The 19,295-nt window shown below is 38.5% G+C and overlaps 1 protein-coding gene across 1 annotated transcript; it reads right to left on the minus strand.

Moving 5' to 3' along the window:
• Positions 1 to 10,016: 10,016 nt before the first annotated feature.
• Positions 10,017 to 18,132, minus strand: LOC136217335 (uncharacterized; the record flags this gene model as incomplete). The annotated part of the gene is made up of 7 exons (XM_066003934.1): positions 18,071 to 18,132; positions 13,623 to 14,021; positions 12,988 to 13,259; positions 12,165 to 12,322; positions 11,996 to 12,065; positions 10,857 to 11,767; positions 10,017 to 10,085 (listed from the first exon to the last, which is right to left on the minus strand). Coding segments are annotated over exons 1-7 (1,941 nt in total), but the record flags the coding sequence as incomplete, so codon positions are not given.
• Between the last annotated feature and the right edge of the window lie 1,163 nt (positions 18,133 to 19,295).

Consider the following 19,295-nt stretch of genomic DNA (forward strand, 5'->3'; position numbering starts at 1 on the left):
GACAGGATAAAAAGAGAAAAGCTGACCATGCCGCTAAGGATATCAACACGGCTCCAAAGAAAATTCGGGTTATCTCAAGTGCCCAAAAAGCTACTGCTGAGGAAGCTAAGTTAGCAGGAAAAAGGGCTGCTGAGCCTGAGGAAGAAGAAAGTGAGGATGCTCCGGAGACACCACTAAGGAAGAAGAAGAAAACATCTGATCTGAACCCGATTGATGTTGCACCTCTTGACTTCGTCGTCTCTGACGATTCCCACTTTATGAGAAGTCAAGAGATTGATCTTGAGAAAACCCCTACTGAACAGGAAGATGAACTGGGAGATTTTGGAGGTCAGTTCGATGCTAAGAGAACAGCTAATGTTGATGATGAACAAGATGATGATGTTGCTGCTATGCAAACAAAGTCGGTTGATGCTGAGCCAACTAAACAGCAAGTTGATCTAACAGTGAAAGCTCAAGCAATCAAGGATCTTAATGCTGCCCTAGAGTTAAACTCTTCGTCTGAGTCCTTTGACTCTATTGCTGCTGACCCCTCACCTCCAACCAACAAGGTCAGTTCTGAGAAACGTTTCAAACGTAAGGCTCAAAAGTCCAACTCTCTAGACCTGGTGGATGATTCACCACTCAGAGAACCAATAACTAATCTGACAGGACTCTAGTTTGAATTCTTCTCCACCGTCATTGAGCCCACTCTGGACAAATTTAAAGAAAAGCAAGCCACTGTTTCTCAAGCTGAGGAATAAGCCAAGACTCTTGAAGATCCAATTCCTGCCGAGCAAGAGCTCGAAGTCCAAGCTGCTCAAGACAATGAGTGAGCAAAGGAAAATCCTACCCAAGTTGGCTCTGAAGTGCCTCCTCCTGCACCAACTCAACTTCAGACCAATATTGAGCAGGACAATATCCCTGCCGATCCACCTCTTCCTAATCCTGTTTTGCAGAATGATGAACAGTCAGTTCCTAATGCTGACCTGAACAAAAGTCCAGCTATTGACCAAGCTGGCCCATCTGGTTCTGGAAAGCACCATACTCCTCCACCATCTGGTGCTACTCAAATTCTGGCCGCTGAGCAAACTCCTGATGCAACTTATGCTTACCTGAATACAACTGAGTCTGGGCGCAGAATCATTGAGTCAGCTCAATCCCTCCTCTAGGATCTTAACCAAGCTCATGCTGATGCTGCTGGGTCTACTCATGTTGAGCCTCAACACATATCTTCTGTCACTCAGCTTCTATCTGAAATCAAGAGTCTCAAAGACTTACTAAGTGTCATGACAATCTTTCAATCTCAACAACCCAAGCAAGACGCAATAACGAAGCTGGTTGAACTCCAGCTGATGATGGTGAACCACATAAATTCCCTACATGGACAAATCAACAACCTTTCAGCTGTAAACTCAACTTATGCAACCTCTGCTGAGGTTAATCAACATTTCACCCAGCTACACTCTGAGCTGACCAGAGCTCGTGAATTAATTTCCTCCTCCTCCCAGTATTCCATTGAGCAAATTAGTGAAGTTGTTCGTCTACTCAACTTGAGTAAAGAAGAAATGGACACTGACCTGGTGAAGACTAATGAAATTCTGCAATACTCCCAAGCCACAAATGCCCAACGCCAGTTCTATGATTCAGCTCTGCTCAAGATGTATCATCAAGCTTATGCCAAGATGACTGACACCATCACATGGATCGGGAAATCACAAGAGTATCTTCTAAGTATGCTCAGTGCCTCTATTCGAATCCCTGCCTCCACTCTGGATGATGGCGTGGTAGTTTTTGACGGTCTTCAGCTGAGTACGAGTCAACTCCAAGCATACTCAGCAAAACTAACTCGTGCTATTATTAACGACACCTTCTCTCCTCCTCAACCCGATGCTGGCAAAACGGGGGAGAAAGAACAAGCTGATGGAACTCAGCAAATGGGGGAAGCTTCTGGCAGTCAGCAACAAAGAACTGCCAAAAGAAAAGGCAAAGTTAATCCTGCTCACCAAGCTCAAGTCAACAGGAAGAAATAGACTGTCTAGTTTTAGTAATTGACTTGTAGTTTATCTGACATGTTCTTTCGTATTTTGTATGCTGACAATCTATCTATTTTAAGCATTTTTTCATTCAAAACTGACTTATCTATATGCGATGCTTACTTGTTGTGCTATATGCTGATATGTCTTAAGTGAACAAACAAACAAAACTAAGAAGGGACATACAAGTAAAATATACTCAGTACATATTAGCTTTGATACATCCTTTCATTTGCTCTGATACATGATTCAATAAGCTCTGAAATAATCCTTCATAACTCTGATACCTAAACTGACCGTGTATCAAACTGAGTAAAAATATGTTCCAAATTTTGAATTCTTCTGAAAGCTGACCTAGGTTCATCTGAATTAGATCTTGGAAGGTCTAAAATTGAACTAAGTCAGTACAGGCATATCTTACCTTTTACTCGATTAAATCTTAGAAGGTTTAGAGTTAAGTCAATGGATGCAACCCTTACGGGGGAGTAACTTCAGAAGAATGAAAGATAACTCAATCATGGGGAATCTCAAAACTGAGTTCCATAATTAAATATTTTGCCAACATCAAAATGGGGGAGTTTGTTGAAACACCTTTCTAAATGATTTTGATTTGACAAAATTATTTAAGTTAATCCATGATTAAGACAATTAAATTTATGTGCTTTGATTTAATTGTACTAATGTGTTTGTTCAATGTTGAGAATAAAAATATATATATAAGAACAAGAATCAAAGTAAGACAGCACGTAGTCAGCATGATAACATAGCACGAGCTGAGTAAAGTATAACTCAGTATGAAAGAAGGAAAGTCTTCTTCAGAACTGAAACTTGCAAATGAAGCTGACCACAAAAGCTAAGGAAAACTTAACTCGGAAAAGTCTTCTTTAGAACAATATCTTGCACAACGAAGCTGACCATGGAAGCTGAGTAAAAAGGAACTCAGTATCGTAAATAGCAACGATCAAAGCCAACGGCTACCAAAGTAAAGCCGAGTGCTCTTCAGGACAGCACCAATGATCCGTTTGCTAAAAGACAAGATCCGACAGTGATCTGCGCCAATTCAGAAGCTTTGGAATCATGCAAGGATATAGTTTCGAGACGCATGGGTCAACTGTCCTCTAGCTAAAAGACGAAACTGGCACTAGAAGACAAACCTGCGGGAAGAAGACAAGCCTGACGCCTGCCAAATTCAGACGACAAGATTGGTGTGCAAATCTGAAGCTGACCAGAACATTGTCGCATGAAGAGTCGTTTGAATCCAACGGATAGATCCAAATTCAAATGATTTAGTCTTCAGATTTCAACTATAAAAGGACAAGTTCATTCTTGGATCCTTTGCCGAATTGCAAGAGAAAAATAACATACATACAAAGCACATCAAAACAAGAAAGAGATCTTACACCAAATTTCCATCTCTGTGTAAAAGCTAGATTGATTTTGTAATCATCTAAAGTGTTCTTTGTCTGAGAAAAGAACAAATTTTTATCAATTGTAAAATTGAGAGCGTGGTGCTGAGTACTCGGTTTTAAGTACTCAGTGGTAGAGAAAATCTAAGTGCTGGGTTGTAGCGCTTAGTAGAGTTGAGTAGACGAATAGAGGATGGTACTCTTGCATATTCAACTGCCTTGTAAACGGTTTGTGCTCTACCTTTAAAGAGCTCGATAGTGGATTGAAAAAGCCCGGAAGGATTCTGGGGACTGGACGTAGGCGGAGAGGCCGAACCAGGATAAGTCTGCTGAGTTATTTCTAACCCTTTCTCTCATTATATATCTGTATGTGTTGCTTGCTATATTTACTCAGTACATAAATTGTTTAAGCTGACACTGAGTAAATCAAAGTGCTGAGTTGGAAGCTGACCTCAAAGTGTCAATTCCCAACTCACAAGTAAAACAGTTGTAGTCAGCTTTGACTAAAGCTGTCTTACATCTCACTCGGCCGTGCTGACCAAAACTGAGTTAAGAAACTCAAAGCATTATTTTAAGTCAGTATAATTAAAACGCGAAAAAGTATATTAGTTCCTAACCCTCCCCTTGGAACTAATCACACGGGACCAGCAAGACCCTCCCCTACCCCCTGGCTCCGCCCCTGGCTAGAATGACCTATATAATGGAATGGAGGGAATAATAAAAAATAAGATAAAATCAATAAAAGTATAATACAAAGATATAAAGTGATAGCTCTTCAAATAAAATAAGTAAGGTATTGATATCTCCTTTGGGATGGATTCCGAGTATGGAATTTTATCGGGAATGTGACTTTTGGTCCATTTGATTAAATCAGTCGCTACGGGGTAATTATATTCATCATAGAAACTAGACGGAAATCCTCGCTCACAATGTGCTTAAGATTTGAAGCCTTGGAATCACTTGGATTATAAGTCTAATATAGCGAGTTCTTCCCAAAATTGCTAAGCTTGAACTCGACTGATATCTTTTGCAAGATGTTCCTGTATTCATCCTTTGATTGTTTTCCATCTGCAATTGCCCTTAAATAAAGTTTGAACATGTTTAAAGATATCATGAATCTCATACCCATCAAAATGAAAAACATAATGGGTATCATCATTAAGATCCTCAACATTGGGTTTGTTTGTGAATGTTGTCAAGAATTCAAGAGTGAGCTCTTTGTAAACTGACCCAGAAATACCAGAAAATGCTTATAGTCCTACTCCGGCAAGTAAAGTTCGAATTTCCTCATCTAGACCAACCTTTTGAGGATGTCCTAACAGATTGGGCGAACATGACCAAACATCATATCACTAAATTTGGCAAATTTGGCCTTTTGCTCAGCATTATGGAAGGTAGTTGAGCATGCAATCCTCATCTGACTCTGTCAAAAGTAGTGCTCTATTAGGAGGTTGAAGCACCTTTGCTTTTCTCTCCTTCCTTATTGACAAAGAGCCCGAACCTAGTTTCCCTTTGGCATTGTATTTCTTGAAAATTTTAAAGCTCAATGAGAAAGGGAAGTTGAGCCTTAGTTGCATGCAAAGGACAATTCTGATGTGACTTATATAGGCAAAAACAAAGTGAGTGGAATCAACATGACACTACGCCAAAACCCCCTTTAGACGATTGTTAAAAACCGTCGTCCTGCGAGATATAAATCTGTCACGGGGCTCGCTGCCGTCTGTTGCACCTTCAGACGACGGTTACGTTCTGTCATGTGAAGATACGATACATGACATTATCCTATTTGCGTACTGTCATATTAATCTTGTTATAATGCAGCTTATTTATTATTACCGTCACCTTTAATGTCATCACATGACATACTAATAATTAAAACCGTCAAGTTGACGTGTGGGAAATTGGCATATTGAATTTGCGATGATAGTTCTTATAATAATTTCTGTCGTTATAGCTTGTTTTAGATTGCATAGGTCTTAATCAATCATGTCAAAGGATTTATTTTCAGATGATAGATTCGTTTATTTTAATGTCTTTTTATTGTTGTTTAAATGACATTTTTTAAAATTAAAATGTCACTTTTTGCCTTTTTCTTCGTATGAATTTCTGGTTTTTACCTGAATAATGAAACATACTCAAATATGAATATGAAATTTTGTATATCAATGGTTTTAATTTTATTAGAGACCAATACTCATAATTTGTTTATATTTGTACACATACATTTCTGAATTAAAACTAAAAAAAATAACCAATACATATCCAAATTCTGAAACAAATCGATCTTGATGTATCTCCATATATTGGAGTCATTATTAGGCCTATAATCCTAAAGTCTTGATATTTGCAAAACCCAATGCATGTCATTAATACACTAGCATCATTACACATAACCCTAAACGCACTAAGTAAAGACCTTTCCCCTTTCACGACCTTTCACTTAGCCACCACTATCATATCACTATAAATAATAAGCATCACAATCGTTCAGTGTGCATACATTCAACCCAGAAAACTTACATTGTACAATGGATCACCTTGCGCTTGTTTAACAACAGATAATTGCTGAGATGGAGAAACTGTACAGTGAGAGCCCAGGGTGGCTTCTGGCTATTGATGGTATGTCAACCCATATATTGTTTTTCAACTCTTCCTAATTTCTTTTGTCTATTTGTAATGATTCTTCTTATATTGGATGATAACAGGTCCTCTAGATGATAACTTCTTCAAATGGTCAATCAGAATAAAAGGCCCACAATACACCCCATGTGAAAGGGGTGTATTTGAAATCAGAATCAGCTACCCTCCGGATTTCCCAAACAGACCTCCAACAGTAATATTAACTTCTCATTAAGATATATGAACCTACATGCCATTGTATACACATACACTAATCAATGTCTCTTCTTATTCTTAGTTTCGCTTCCAGAATAAGATCTATCATCTTAACGTGGCTCCTCAGGAGATGATTCATCTTCTCCGTCTCCTTACTCACCCTCCCTTTCCCACTGCCATGGTATAGATATGCCACCATTTATCTATTTCATTTGATAAACACTTAGTCGTGTTTATGATCTAATTATTCTATGCATTTTGTAGCTGTTGTGGCACATATATGATCTACTACTACAGCCCCATATTGAGGCGCCATTTCCTGGGCAAGAAGCAGTTGCTGAGCAATACCTCAGCAACAGGGAAGAGTATGATGTGCTTGCTTAGAGATGGACTGAGGAGTATGCAATGTGGATATGAGGGGCTCCAATTTTCCTAAACTATCTTGACTAAGAGAAAGGAGATTTAGAATTTGAAGGAGAATCGAAAGGCAATGTGAGCTCCAAATGTGGTTCTCCTCAAATTCCAAATTTCCTTTACTATCAGATAGTAAAGGAGCTTTGGAAATTCAATTATAACCGAAAGGAAACACTCATCCCCCCTTTTTGTAATATAACGTAGAGCCTGCTATTCAGTTCGTATGTATATGTATATTCAAGTAATATCAAAAGACATCTTATCGACATATCAAAACATGCAGATAGCCTAAATTGACCCTTTTACAATGTTCCTCCCACTTGGATTGTACTCGTTGAACAATGGACTTGGTAATGAGGTTTATGATGCTGTCACCATAAAGGACTCTCTTTCTACTGAATGCATCATAAACCTATCACCATGCTGAATGCTTTTTTTGTACGTTAACAAGCCAAGTGAAAATGAACATTATAAGAGTATTCCTATATCACAATGAACATTCATATTATTAGACCATGCCTAATCAGCTACATGCCCAATGAGCATTCATACACATACTCAATCAGTCTAGCTTCATAAACACAACATAAAATGAGCCAACATGCTTTATACACATACACATACTCAATTAGTTCTAGCAGTATAGCTCGTAGGTATACGAGTATTCCCATGAGTTCTAGCTTCCTAGATAGTTCTATCTAACCAATCAGTTCATACCAATCATTTCATGGCAACATAACTCACATACCAATCACTTTATGCATGGTTAAGGTATTCAACTAATAAGTTAATAGCAATGCACATACATAACCCTTTACAATATACTTGCCACTTGGATTGTACTCGTTGAAAAGTGAGCACGGTGATGAAGTTTGCGATGCTCTAACCACAAGTTCATAACTTATGTTGATAGCATCGAAAACCCATCACCATTCTGAATGGTTTCAATCAGATAACAAGTCAAGTGGAAGATATATTGTAAACCTATCTCAGCAGCATCACCCACAACAACATCATACATGTAACTAATCAGCTACATGCCCAATGAATATTCATACACATTCTCAATCAGTTCTAGCTTCCTAAACAGAACATAAAACATAAACATGCTTCATACATATACACATTGTAACCCCCTCACTTGGATCACATGATATCTCACACAATATCAGTTAGAGACATGCTTTCAATTCGCAATCATATAAACTTCAATCTCATATAAACTTTACATATTATACATAAGAGAAAACATTTACAATACATGTTTAAGTCATTATCCTACATAGAGGATTTACAAAACAAAAGTACATCACAAGACTCCAAAATGCCTAGATGAGAATGGACTGACACTGCCGGTGCGACCTTAAGCAAGAAGAACTCCTCCTAACCTGTAAAATCTGTTGGCAAGGGGTGAGCTGCCTACTCAATAATCATATTACGCATATATGTATACAAAAGTAATGTAAAGAGCACAAATCAAAATATATCATCAATACCAAGTTAGAATTTATTCACCTGTTTCACTTATTATAGTAATACTTATTTTAGAAAGGCCTTGCTGTACTTAAACAATATATATAAAATGGTCCTTGGGCCCAATCTGTATTCCGGCTCACTAAATTCGAAATACAATCATCTGTGCTATGGAGGAGTTACACTCAACTCACGTACTCATATATCTCAACACATGTGCTTCCGGCTCACAATATTCGGATAACACTCTCAACTTGGACCATTTCACATATCCATCTAAGCTAGCTCATATTCATTTATAATCCAACCATTATTCAGTTCCAGAATGTGCACAAGGCTCAACATGCCGTATTCACTCATAACACTGCAACATACTCAATCATATCACTTTCTTATCAATCATGACGTATCACAAACACTCAAACATTATCCACATCATTCACATCAGATTCAACCACATCTCACACTCAGCAAGTCACAAGGCACAATACAGTCATACACATATATAAGCAATATGCTTACCGTCGCACTTGGTTCGATCTATTCAACACGATCGGGTGTGCGTTCAATTGCACCTTGCCCTCCTTCAAGTTGTGTCTATCACCTAGTATGCTTCCTAACTTAACTTGTTTGGCTTGACAATGGAAGAAATTGGAAGAGTTTTCTTTGGAGGATGTTAGGGTATGAAAAGGGAAAGTTTGCTGAAGCTTTGGTCGAAATTGTGGCTGGAAAGCATAAAGAATGAGTTGTGTACATCCATTTGAAATGAAGAGGTGCATTTTGTCTCAATCTTGGGTGACATCATGCTTAAGTGAGGTGCTTATTCACAAAACTCATTTCCAGCCCTCCACAAGTCTAATTTAATCAATTAAGGACATGTTCATTCATTCATTTAAGTCCTAACTCAATTAACCAATCGTTACATCTTAATGACACACTAATCGTCTACTAATCGCATGATAATCGCATTATGCATACGAAACTTCCGATGCCAATGAGATGAATCTAAAATGTATGTATTCAATCATGAAAACATATATGAATGTGGGAAGATGTATATGTTAGGGTTTAGGGATGTTACAGTTCTTCCCCCCTTAAAGAATTTCGTCCCCGAAATTCACTTACCAGAAGCTTCAAATAGGTAAGGATATTGTGTCCTCATATTTTCTTCTACCTCCCAAGTTGCCTCATCAAGTGTTTGATTATGACTCCATCTCACCTTAACCATTGGAATTTCACGGTTTCTGAGTCGTTTCATTTCTCGTCCCAAAATCTCTAAAGGTTGCTCACGAATAGTCAAGTCTGTGTTCACTATTGCAATCTCAGGTTCAGGAATCATATGACTTAGGTCTGATCTATATCTTCTTAATACTGACACATGAAATACATCATGTATTAAAGACAATTCTGGTGGTAGAGCTAACCTATAAGCCAATGGTCCAACTCTCTCAATGATCTCATAAGGCCCGATGTATCTTGGATTCAATTTCCCTCTTTTGCCAAAACGAACTATTCCTTTCCATGGGGATATTTTTAAAAACACTTTATCTCCAACTTTATATTCCATTTCCCTTCCGTGCTGATCCACATAGGCTTTCTGACGTTCCTGTGCAGCTTTTAAATACTTCTTTATGACATTGATCTTCTCAACAGTTTCCTGGACTAACTCAGGTCCTTCCAATTGCCTCATTCCTTCAACATCCCAACATATAGGGCTTCTACACGGTCTTCCATATAATGCCTCATAAGGTGCCATGCCTATACTTGAATGATAACCATTATTATAAGCAAACTCCATAAGAGGTAAATGTATATCCCACTCACCTTGGAAATTAAGAACACAAGCTCTCATCATATCCTCTAAGGTCTGAATAGTTCTTTCTGATTGTCCATATGTCTGTGGATGAAAAGCTGTACTGAAATGCAATTTTGTTCCCAAGGAGTGCTGTAAACTGCCCCAAAATCTAGATGTGAATCTAGGATCACGATCTGAAACAATAGATATAGGTACTCCATGCAACCTCACTATTTGTTCCACATAAAGTCTAGCCAATTTATCCATCGAGTCTGTCTGTTGAACCGGTAGAAAGTGAGCAGATTTCGTAAGTCTATCCACTAGCACCCATATACTATCGTGTCTACGCCTTGTTCTTGGTAATCCCATCACAAAATCCATAGTGATCCTCTCCCATTTCCACTCTGGTATGGTTAAAGGTTTTAGTTTTCCCACGGGAGCTTGATGTTCAGCTTTAACCTGTTGACATGTCAAACATTTGGAAACAAAAGTAGATACATCTTTCTTCATTGTAGGCCACCAGTAAAAAGGTCTCAAATTTCTGTACATCTTTGTCATTCCTGGGTGCATAGCATAAGGAGAATTATGTGCTTCCTGTAGAATTTCTGATCTTAAATCTGCTACATCTGGAACACAAAATCGACTACCTATCATCATAGGCCCATCATCTTCCACAGAAATATCAGGTCTCTTACCTTGTTGTACACGATCTCGCATTTTCTGTAAATAAGGATCATGCCATTGTGCTTCTTGGATCCTTTCTTTCAAATCTGGTTTTACCCGTAGTGTAGCCATCAAACATGTTACTTCATTTACTTCTAACTGCACATCCATGGCTCGCATCTCCACTAGTGAATTCAAACTATAACTCTTCATACTAGCCACAATATCAACACTCTTTCTACTCAAAGCATCTGCAACCATATTAGCTTTTCCTGGATGGTAATCTATTGTACCATCATAATCTTTTAATAGCTCAATCCATCTCCTTTGTCTTAGGTTCAACTCCTTTTGTGTAAAGATGTACTTCAAACTCTTATGATCAGTGAGAATCTGAAATGTCTCCCCATATAGGTAATGTCTCCATACCTTCAATGCATGGATGACTGCTGCCAACTCTAAGTCGTGTGTGGGGTAATTCATCTCATGAGGTCTCAGTTGCCTAGAAGCATATGCAATGACTTTCCCATTTTGCATTAGAACACAGCCCAAACCTTGTCCCGAGGCATCTGTATAAACAACAAAGCCACCACCTTCAGAAGGTAACACTAACACTGGTGCAGAAGTCAATCTCTTCTTTAGTTCCTCAAAGCTTTGGTGACATTTATCATTCCACTGGAATACAACTCCCTTTCTCAGCAATTTAGTTAATGGACCTGCAATCAGAGAAAAACCCTCTACAAATCTCCTGTAATAACCAGCTAACCCAAGAAAACTCCTAAGCTCTGTAACGTTCTTTGGCGGTTCCCATTCATCAATAGCTTTAATTTTGGAAGGGTCGGGTTGAACCCCTTCACCTGACACCACATGACCAAGGAATACAACTTCATCCATCCAAAATTCACATTTGCTCAGCTTTGCATACATCTGATTATCTCTTAAAATTTTCAAAACAATTCTCAAATGTTGTTCATGCTCACCCACAGTCCTTGAGTACACTAGGATATCATCAACGAACACCACAACAAACTTATCTAGATATGGCTGAAAAGTCTTGTTCATTAATGCCATGAAAGCTGCAGGAGCATTAGTCAAGCCAAAAGGCATCACAAGAAACTCAAAATGACCATACCTTGTACGAAAAGCAGTTTTAGGTATGTCAGCTTCTGTAACTCTCAACTGCCAATAGCCCGATCTTAGATCAATCTTTGAAAAATGACGAGCTCCTCTAAGTTGATCTAGAAAATCATCAATTCGAGGCAATGGATACTTGTTTTTCACCGTCATTCTGTTTAATTGTCTGTAATCGATACACAGTCGCATACTACCATCTTTCTTCTTCACAAATAATACAGGTGCTCCCCACGGTGAAGTACTAGGTCGTATAAACCCCTTCTCACGTAGTTCTTCTATTTGTTTCTTCAATTCTTGTAATTCCATTGGAGCCATTCTATATGGAGCAATTGATATAGGAGATACTCCTGGCATGGTCTCAATAGGAAAATCAATCTCCCTATGAGGTGGTAATCCTGGTAGTTCATCTACGAATACATCTGCAAAATCTCTCACCACTGGAATATTCTCCAATTTGCCTCCATCCTCCCTAGTGTCCACAACATGAGCTAAATATGACTCACACCCATTTCTAATCCATCTGATTGCTTGAATTGAAGATATTAAACAAGACGGCACAACATTTCTCTCCCCAACAAATAACACAGTTGATTCTGAATTAAAATGTAACACAACTTCCTTTGAACAACAATCAACTTTAGCTTCATATTTACACAGCCAATCCATCCCCAAAATAATATCAAATTCTCTAAACCCCATAACTACTAAATCTATAGGGAACTCACTTCCCCTCACTTTTATAGGACAATCTCTCAGAACCTGATTTACAATAACATTATTCCCAACTGGTAGGATAACTCCCACATCATATCCTAATGGTTCTACCTTCCCATTTGTTTTCAATATAAACTCAGGTGTTATGTATGAATGAGTGGATCCAGGGTCAATCAAAACATATCAAGGATAGAAATTGTACCGGATATAACCTCTGGTGCTATTTGAGCTTCACCCCTCGTCATATTGAAGGCTCTATTTCGTGGTAAATTTTGTGTCTGTCCACCCATAGGAGCATCATGTCTACCCCCTCTACCTCCTCCTCGACCTCTGCCTCTGCCTCTATCCACTCCAGCTGCACCACCTCCTATATTAGACTGAGGTTGAACTCTCTCTCCTCTATCAACTAATAAGGGACAATTGTTACGATAATGGCCTGTTTCTCCACACTCAAAACATGTGCCCTTCTTAAATGAACCATAACACTCTCCTGTGTGAGATCGGCCACATCTGCCACAAACCAGGGAAGGTCCCCAACACTCACCTTTGTGTACCCGTCCACATGTCTGACAAGCTGGAAAAGATGTTGTTCTCGCTCCTCCTCTATACCCACTATTAAACCGACCACCTGAAAATCCGTTACTACCCACAGATGGAGCACTACTCAAAACATCTCTAAATCCACCCCGTGATCTAGTCCCACCATGATGGATACTACTACTACCTCTAAATTGTTGAGAATAGCCTCTAGAAGAAACTGAGAATCCACCTCTCTTTGTTGGCCTGCTATACTGACCCTCTGTATCAAATCTAGCCCTTTTGGTTACAAAAAGTTGTTCTCTATCTTTCACAATTTCCTCAGCTCTGAGTGCAGATTCTACTAACAATCTAAAGCTCGTTTCATGTGCATGAATCCCCATTCTAACATCTGGGTGTAGACCATGTTCAAACCTACGACATTTTGCTTCTTCTGTAGCCACATTTGCAGGTGCATATTTGGCTAAGGTGTTAAACTTAAGCTCGTATTCAGCCACAGACATATCCTCCTGCATAAGGGTTAAAAACTCTGTTTGTTTCCTATCTTTGTATATCATTGACATGTACTTATTAGTGAACAACTTCTTGAAAATATCCCATGTTATTTCAGTTCTAATTCTTGTCCTTTTTATAGATCTCCACCATTCTAAAGCTTCACCAGTGAAAAGATTAGAAACATATTTGACCATTGAGTCCAGACGACACTCTGTGTTCTCAAGTACATCTTCAATCTTGGCCCACCATTTATCAGCTATATCAGGATCTGTGCTACCCTCAAACTCTGTTGCACCCATCTTTTTAAGCCTTTCAAAAATTTTATCAAAGATTGGCGCATCTCGACGAGCTTGAACACGTGGTTGAGGCTGACCTCGAGCCAAATAGATTCCCATCATTTCTTCAAACTGGTTGTAACCCTGTGGATAACCTGCATGTCCTGAAGCTCCTATATGTTCTGAGCCCCCAGACTCATGAATATGACCAACCGAACCATGACTAGACACATTACCGGATTGTCCATTCTCACCATTAGACTCCATAACCCTACATGAAACATGACCATGTCAACATGCTTTAGAATAAGAAAATATATGATTATGTGGTCTTAACCTAGGAATCCAAAACAAGTCATACACAACCTAATCCTTAGGAAAGTAGACCCGCTCTGATACCACTAAATGTAACCCCCTCACTTGGATCACATGATATCTCACACAATATCAGTTAGAGACATGCTTTCAATTCGCAATCATATAAACTTCAATCTCATATAAACTTTACATATTATACATAAGAGAAAGCATTTACAATACACGTTTAAGTCATTATCCTACATAGAGGATTTACAAAACAAAAGTACATCACAAGACTCCAAAATGCTTAGATGAGAATGGACTGACACTGCCGGTGCGACCTTAAGCAAGAAGAACTCATCCTAACCTGTAAAATCTGTTGGCAAGGGGTGAGCTGCCTACTCAATAATCATATTACGCATATATGTATACAAAAGTAATGTAAAGAGCACAAATCAAAATATATCATCAATACCAAGTTAGAATTTATTCACCTGTTTCACTTATTATAGTAATACTTATTTTAGAAAGGCCTTGCTGTACTTAAATAATATATATAAAATGGTCCTTGGGCCCAATCTGTATTCCGGCTCACTAAATTCGGAATACAATCATCTGTGCTACGGAGGAGTTACACTCAACTCACGTACTCATATATCTCAACACATGTGCTTCCGGCTCACAATATTCGGATAGCACTCTCAACTTGGACCATTTCACATATCCATCTAAGCAAGCTCATATTCATTTATAATCCAACCATTATTCAGTTCCAGAATGTGCACAAGGCTCAACATGCCGTATTCACTCATAACACTGCAACATACTCAATCATATCACTTTCTTATCAATCATGACGTATCACAAACACTCAAACATTATCCACATCATTCACATCAGATTCAACCACATCTCACACTCAGCAAGTCACAAGGCACAATACAGTCATACACATATATAAGCAATATGCTTACCGTCGCACTTGGTTCGATCTATTCAACACGATCGGGTGTGCGTTCAATTGCACCTTGCCCTCCTTCAAGTTGTGTCTATCACCTAGTATGCTTCCTAACTTAACTTGTTTGGCTTGACAATGGAAGAAATTGGAAGAGTTTTCTTTGGAGGATGTTAGGGTATGAAAAGGGAAAGTTTGCTGAAGCTTTGGTCGAAATTGTGGCTGGAAAGCATAAAGAATGAGTTGTGTACATCCATTTGAAATGAAGAGGTGCATTTTGTCTCAATCTTGGGTGACATCATGCTTAAGTGAGGTGCTTGTTCACAAAACTCATTTCCAGCCCTCCACAAGTCTAATTTAATCAATTAAGGACATGTTCATTCATTCATTTAAGTCCTAACTCAATTAACCAATCGTTACATCTTAATGACACACTAATCGTCTACTAATCGTATGATAATTGCATTATGCATACGAAACTTCCGATGCCAATAAGATGAATCTAAAATGTATGTATTCAATCATGAAAACATATATGAATGTGGGAAGATGTATATGTTAGGGTTTAGGGATGTTACACACATACACATACTCAATCAGTTCTAGCAGTATAGCTCGTAGGTATGAAAGTAATCCCATATCACAATGAACATTCGTAGCTTTAGACTATGCCTAATCAGCTACATGCCCAATGAACATTCATAGCAATGCATATACATAACCCTTTACAATATACTTGCCACTTGGATTGTACTCATTGAAAAGTAAGCACGGTGATGAAGTTTGTGATGCTCTAACCACAAGTTCATAACTTATACTGATAGCATCGAAAACCCATCACCATTTTGAATGGTTTCAATCAGATAACAAGCCAAGTGGAAGGTATACTATAAACCTATCTCAGCAGCATAACTCATGTTCAAATAAAAAGGAATCAGGCGAGTTCATAACATTTTCAGCTTTAGACTATAACTAATCAGCTATATGCCCAATGAACATTCATACACAAACTCAATCAGTTCTAGCTTCTAAACAGAACATAAAACAAGCCAACATGCTTCATACACATACATAATCAGTTATAGCAGTATAACTCATAGGTATAAGAGTATTGCCAATCATAATGAACATTAAAAGCTTAAGAGTATGCCTAATCAGCCACATGATCAATGATCATTCATACACAAACTCAATGAGTTATAGGTTCCTAAACAGTTCTACCTAACCAATCAGTTCATACCAATCATTTCATAGCAATATAACTCACATACCAATCACTTTATGCATGGTTAAAGTATTCAACCAATCAGTTAATAGCAAATGCACATACATAACCCTTTACAATATACTTGCCACTTGGATTGTACTCATTGAAAAGTGAGCACGGTGATGAAGTTTGCGATGCTCTAACCACAAGTGCATAACTTATGTTGATAGCATCGAAAACCGATCACCATTCTGGATGGTTTCAATCAGATAACAAGCTAAGTGGAAGATATATAGTAAACCTATTTTAACATCACCCACAACATCATACATATACTCAATGAGTTCTAGTTTCCTAAACAGAACATTAAACATAAACATGCTTCATACACATACTCAATCAGTTCTAGCTTCCTAAACAGAACATCAAACATAAACAAGCCAACATGATTCATACACATACACATACTCAATCAGATAACAAGCCAAGTGGAGGATATATTATAAACCCATCTCAGCAGCACCACCCACAACAACATCATACATGCAACCAATCAGTTCAAAACAACATAACAATAATATATACTCAATAAGTTAAAGAAATCTTCCCATATGCTAAACGCATGAACCGATTGACAATCTCTTCAGTCAGCCTTCCCATGTAGCATTCTTACTATCACTGTAAATATTATGTTCAAATAAAAAGGAATCAGAACATCTTCAGCATCAGGCACTGTATTGCTGTAGGTTAAAAAAGATAAAGACCCAAGCTTTTCAACAGTGAATCTAACAATGAATACAATATAATCGGTGTATCTAAGCGAGAGATCTAACCCTTTCAATGTAGGTATGAAAATCAATAGAACCTTATTCCAGCTGCTGAAATCGACATACACAAAAGTAAATCGGATGAGGAAAAGATAGAGTAAGGAACAATAAAGCTCTAATACATCCAGGAACGAAGAAAAGATGGCTTACCAGTACCGTGTTTCGAGCTCACTGATTGCATGTAGAAATCAACCATGGAGATAGAGAGGAATGAAAGGGATGAAGATTGCATAACCTAAAATAGGGTTTTGGATGAGAGAAATGGTTTATATATGAGCTGGAATTTGAGTCAAACAATCGAGCGCCTAAATTTGGTATGTGGCCGCGTAAGTGAAATTTCATTTGCCGCTTTTTTGTTTTCCTCATACAATTATAGTCATTTATTACAGGTGTCATCTGATGAGCAAGTGAAATTTAACAAAAACATGCGTTTTCTTTAGATGACAGGATTCTATCATCGGAAGGCCACATGTGAATTGAGCGCATTTTTAATTACGTCTTCAAATGATATAATTTTAAAATACTGTCACGGAAAAAATTCAGACGACATGAAAACAAATGTCTGTCATGTATCTTGTGTCATGTGAAAGGGAAAATGGCATAGTGTGATGTGACGTTCTTAAATAGGGGAAAGTGTAACTGCTAAGTGTGAGTTTAGGAAAGGTGAAGCATGGGCAGTTTAGAGGTGGAGTGGCCGACAGGCGATTATAGTCTCCTAGAGTACTCAATTACTCTCTTCCTAATCCAATACGATATTGCTCATAATGTTACTTTTTGGGTAAACTAAAGGTTGGTTATCAAAATTTAATTATGGTCCTTAATTTTAAGAGATAAACCCTTAGAAGGACTTATAGTTTTGTTTTAGGAAAAGGACAAGCTTGTTCCTTTACATGCTAGTGAATCTAGCCACATGCTCCAGTATAGATTGACCTTCTTCTGCAGAAAAAAGAGTAAAGTCAGAAATTCGATATCCCCTGGGATAAGGGTTATCTCTGTCTTTAGCCACAAGTTATGGCTTGTGGAACTCTTGCCTCCCTACTTGTCGGAGCCCGGGGCCATAGAGTTCTTGAACCATATCTCTTACTAATTCCATGTTCATAGCTGGATTCCCTACTTGGTTCAAGTGGGAACTAAATTAAGGGCCATAAGAAGCTCCACATAGGCTACCTCCTCCCCCTCGAAGCTTGCCCCCTTGCTCATGCGGCATATCATCTTCCTGGTGATAAAGTTGGGGACCTGTTTGCATGCTAATGTGTGCCTGAAAATACGTCATTGATGGAGTAGACTGAGTAATTCCGACCCCACCAGGGTTTCTTCCCCCATTTGAAGAGCCTTTGTGGATTCCGTCTTCTCTTAATGGTGGTATCTGGTACTTCTCCGACGGACCTTCCAGTGAGATCACGTCTTTTTTCCCTTTAGCATGTGAGGCGACCTTATTGACCTCTATAGTGACTTTTCTGGCTCCGACTGGAGATTTTGGTTGTTTTTGAGAGAAACCTGCTGCCATCATTTTGATCATCAGGTCTAGGGATTTCTACAAGTTGTTCAAAGCACCTGCCACAGTTAGAGATGACTCCAGCTCCAGAATTTGTTCGTTGTGCTCCCTTGCCCTGTTTGGTCTGACATGTCCCACATCCTGAAACTCTGGGAATGTTGCTTCAGTCTCATTAATCACCTCCACATGACCTTCTCCTTGTCCTGTAACTCCATACAAGTCTGCATCCACCGATGCAACAGTATTCTCCTTCGGCTTTCTGGTTGCCATCTCAACAGGGTCCTACTAGGCGTGCCAAAATTTGTTTCGTGCCTTTTTTGGTGTGGATTGGATCGGATTGCGAGCGTGCCAGTAGCTTTGTTGAAAAACTACAAAAAGAGCTGAGAGCTAAGATCTAACTTCTAATCAAACGAAAGTGTAAAAAGCTTAAAGGACGTAATGCTTAAAGTTCGTAGTGGAACCTAGAAGACTGGTTATAACTACACTAAGATATTGTAAACGAAAGAACTTAAAAAGAGAAAATGTTGCTTGAACTGAATTGAGATGTTTATATTAATCAAACTGAAAGACTATAGCTAGAGCTTACAAGTTGAAAGTAAGATTCAAATGAATAAAACTAATGTTGTAGAATAGCTAGAGTCCGTAATGTGAGAATTGTTTGAATTCCATTAGGATTTGATTTGATTTCATTGTTGTTGAATTGGTTGAGTTGAATCTCTCATCCTCTTTATTTTCTTCCTTAAATACTGGGGCTTCGTGGT

Source organism: Euphorbia lathyris, chromosome 2, assembly GCF_963576675.1.
Source record: "Euphorbia lathyris chromosome 2, ddEupLath1.1, whole genome shotgun sequence".
In the NCBI taxonomy this organism is placed as follows: domain Eukaryota; kingdom Viridiplantae; phylum Streptophyta; class Magnoliopsida; order Malpighiales; family Euphorbiaceae; genus Euphorbia; species Euphorbia lathyris.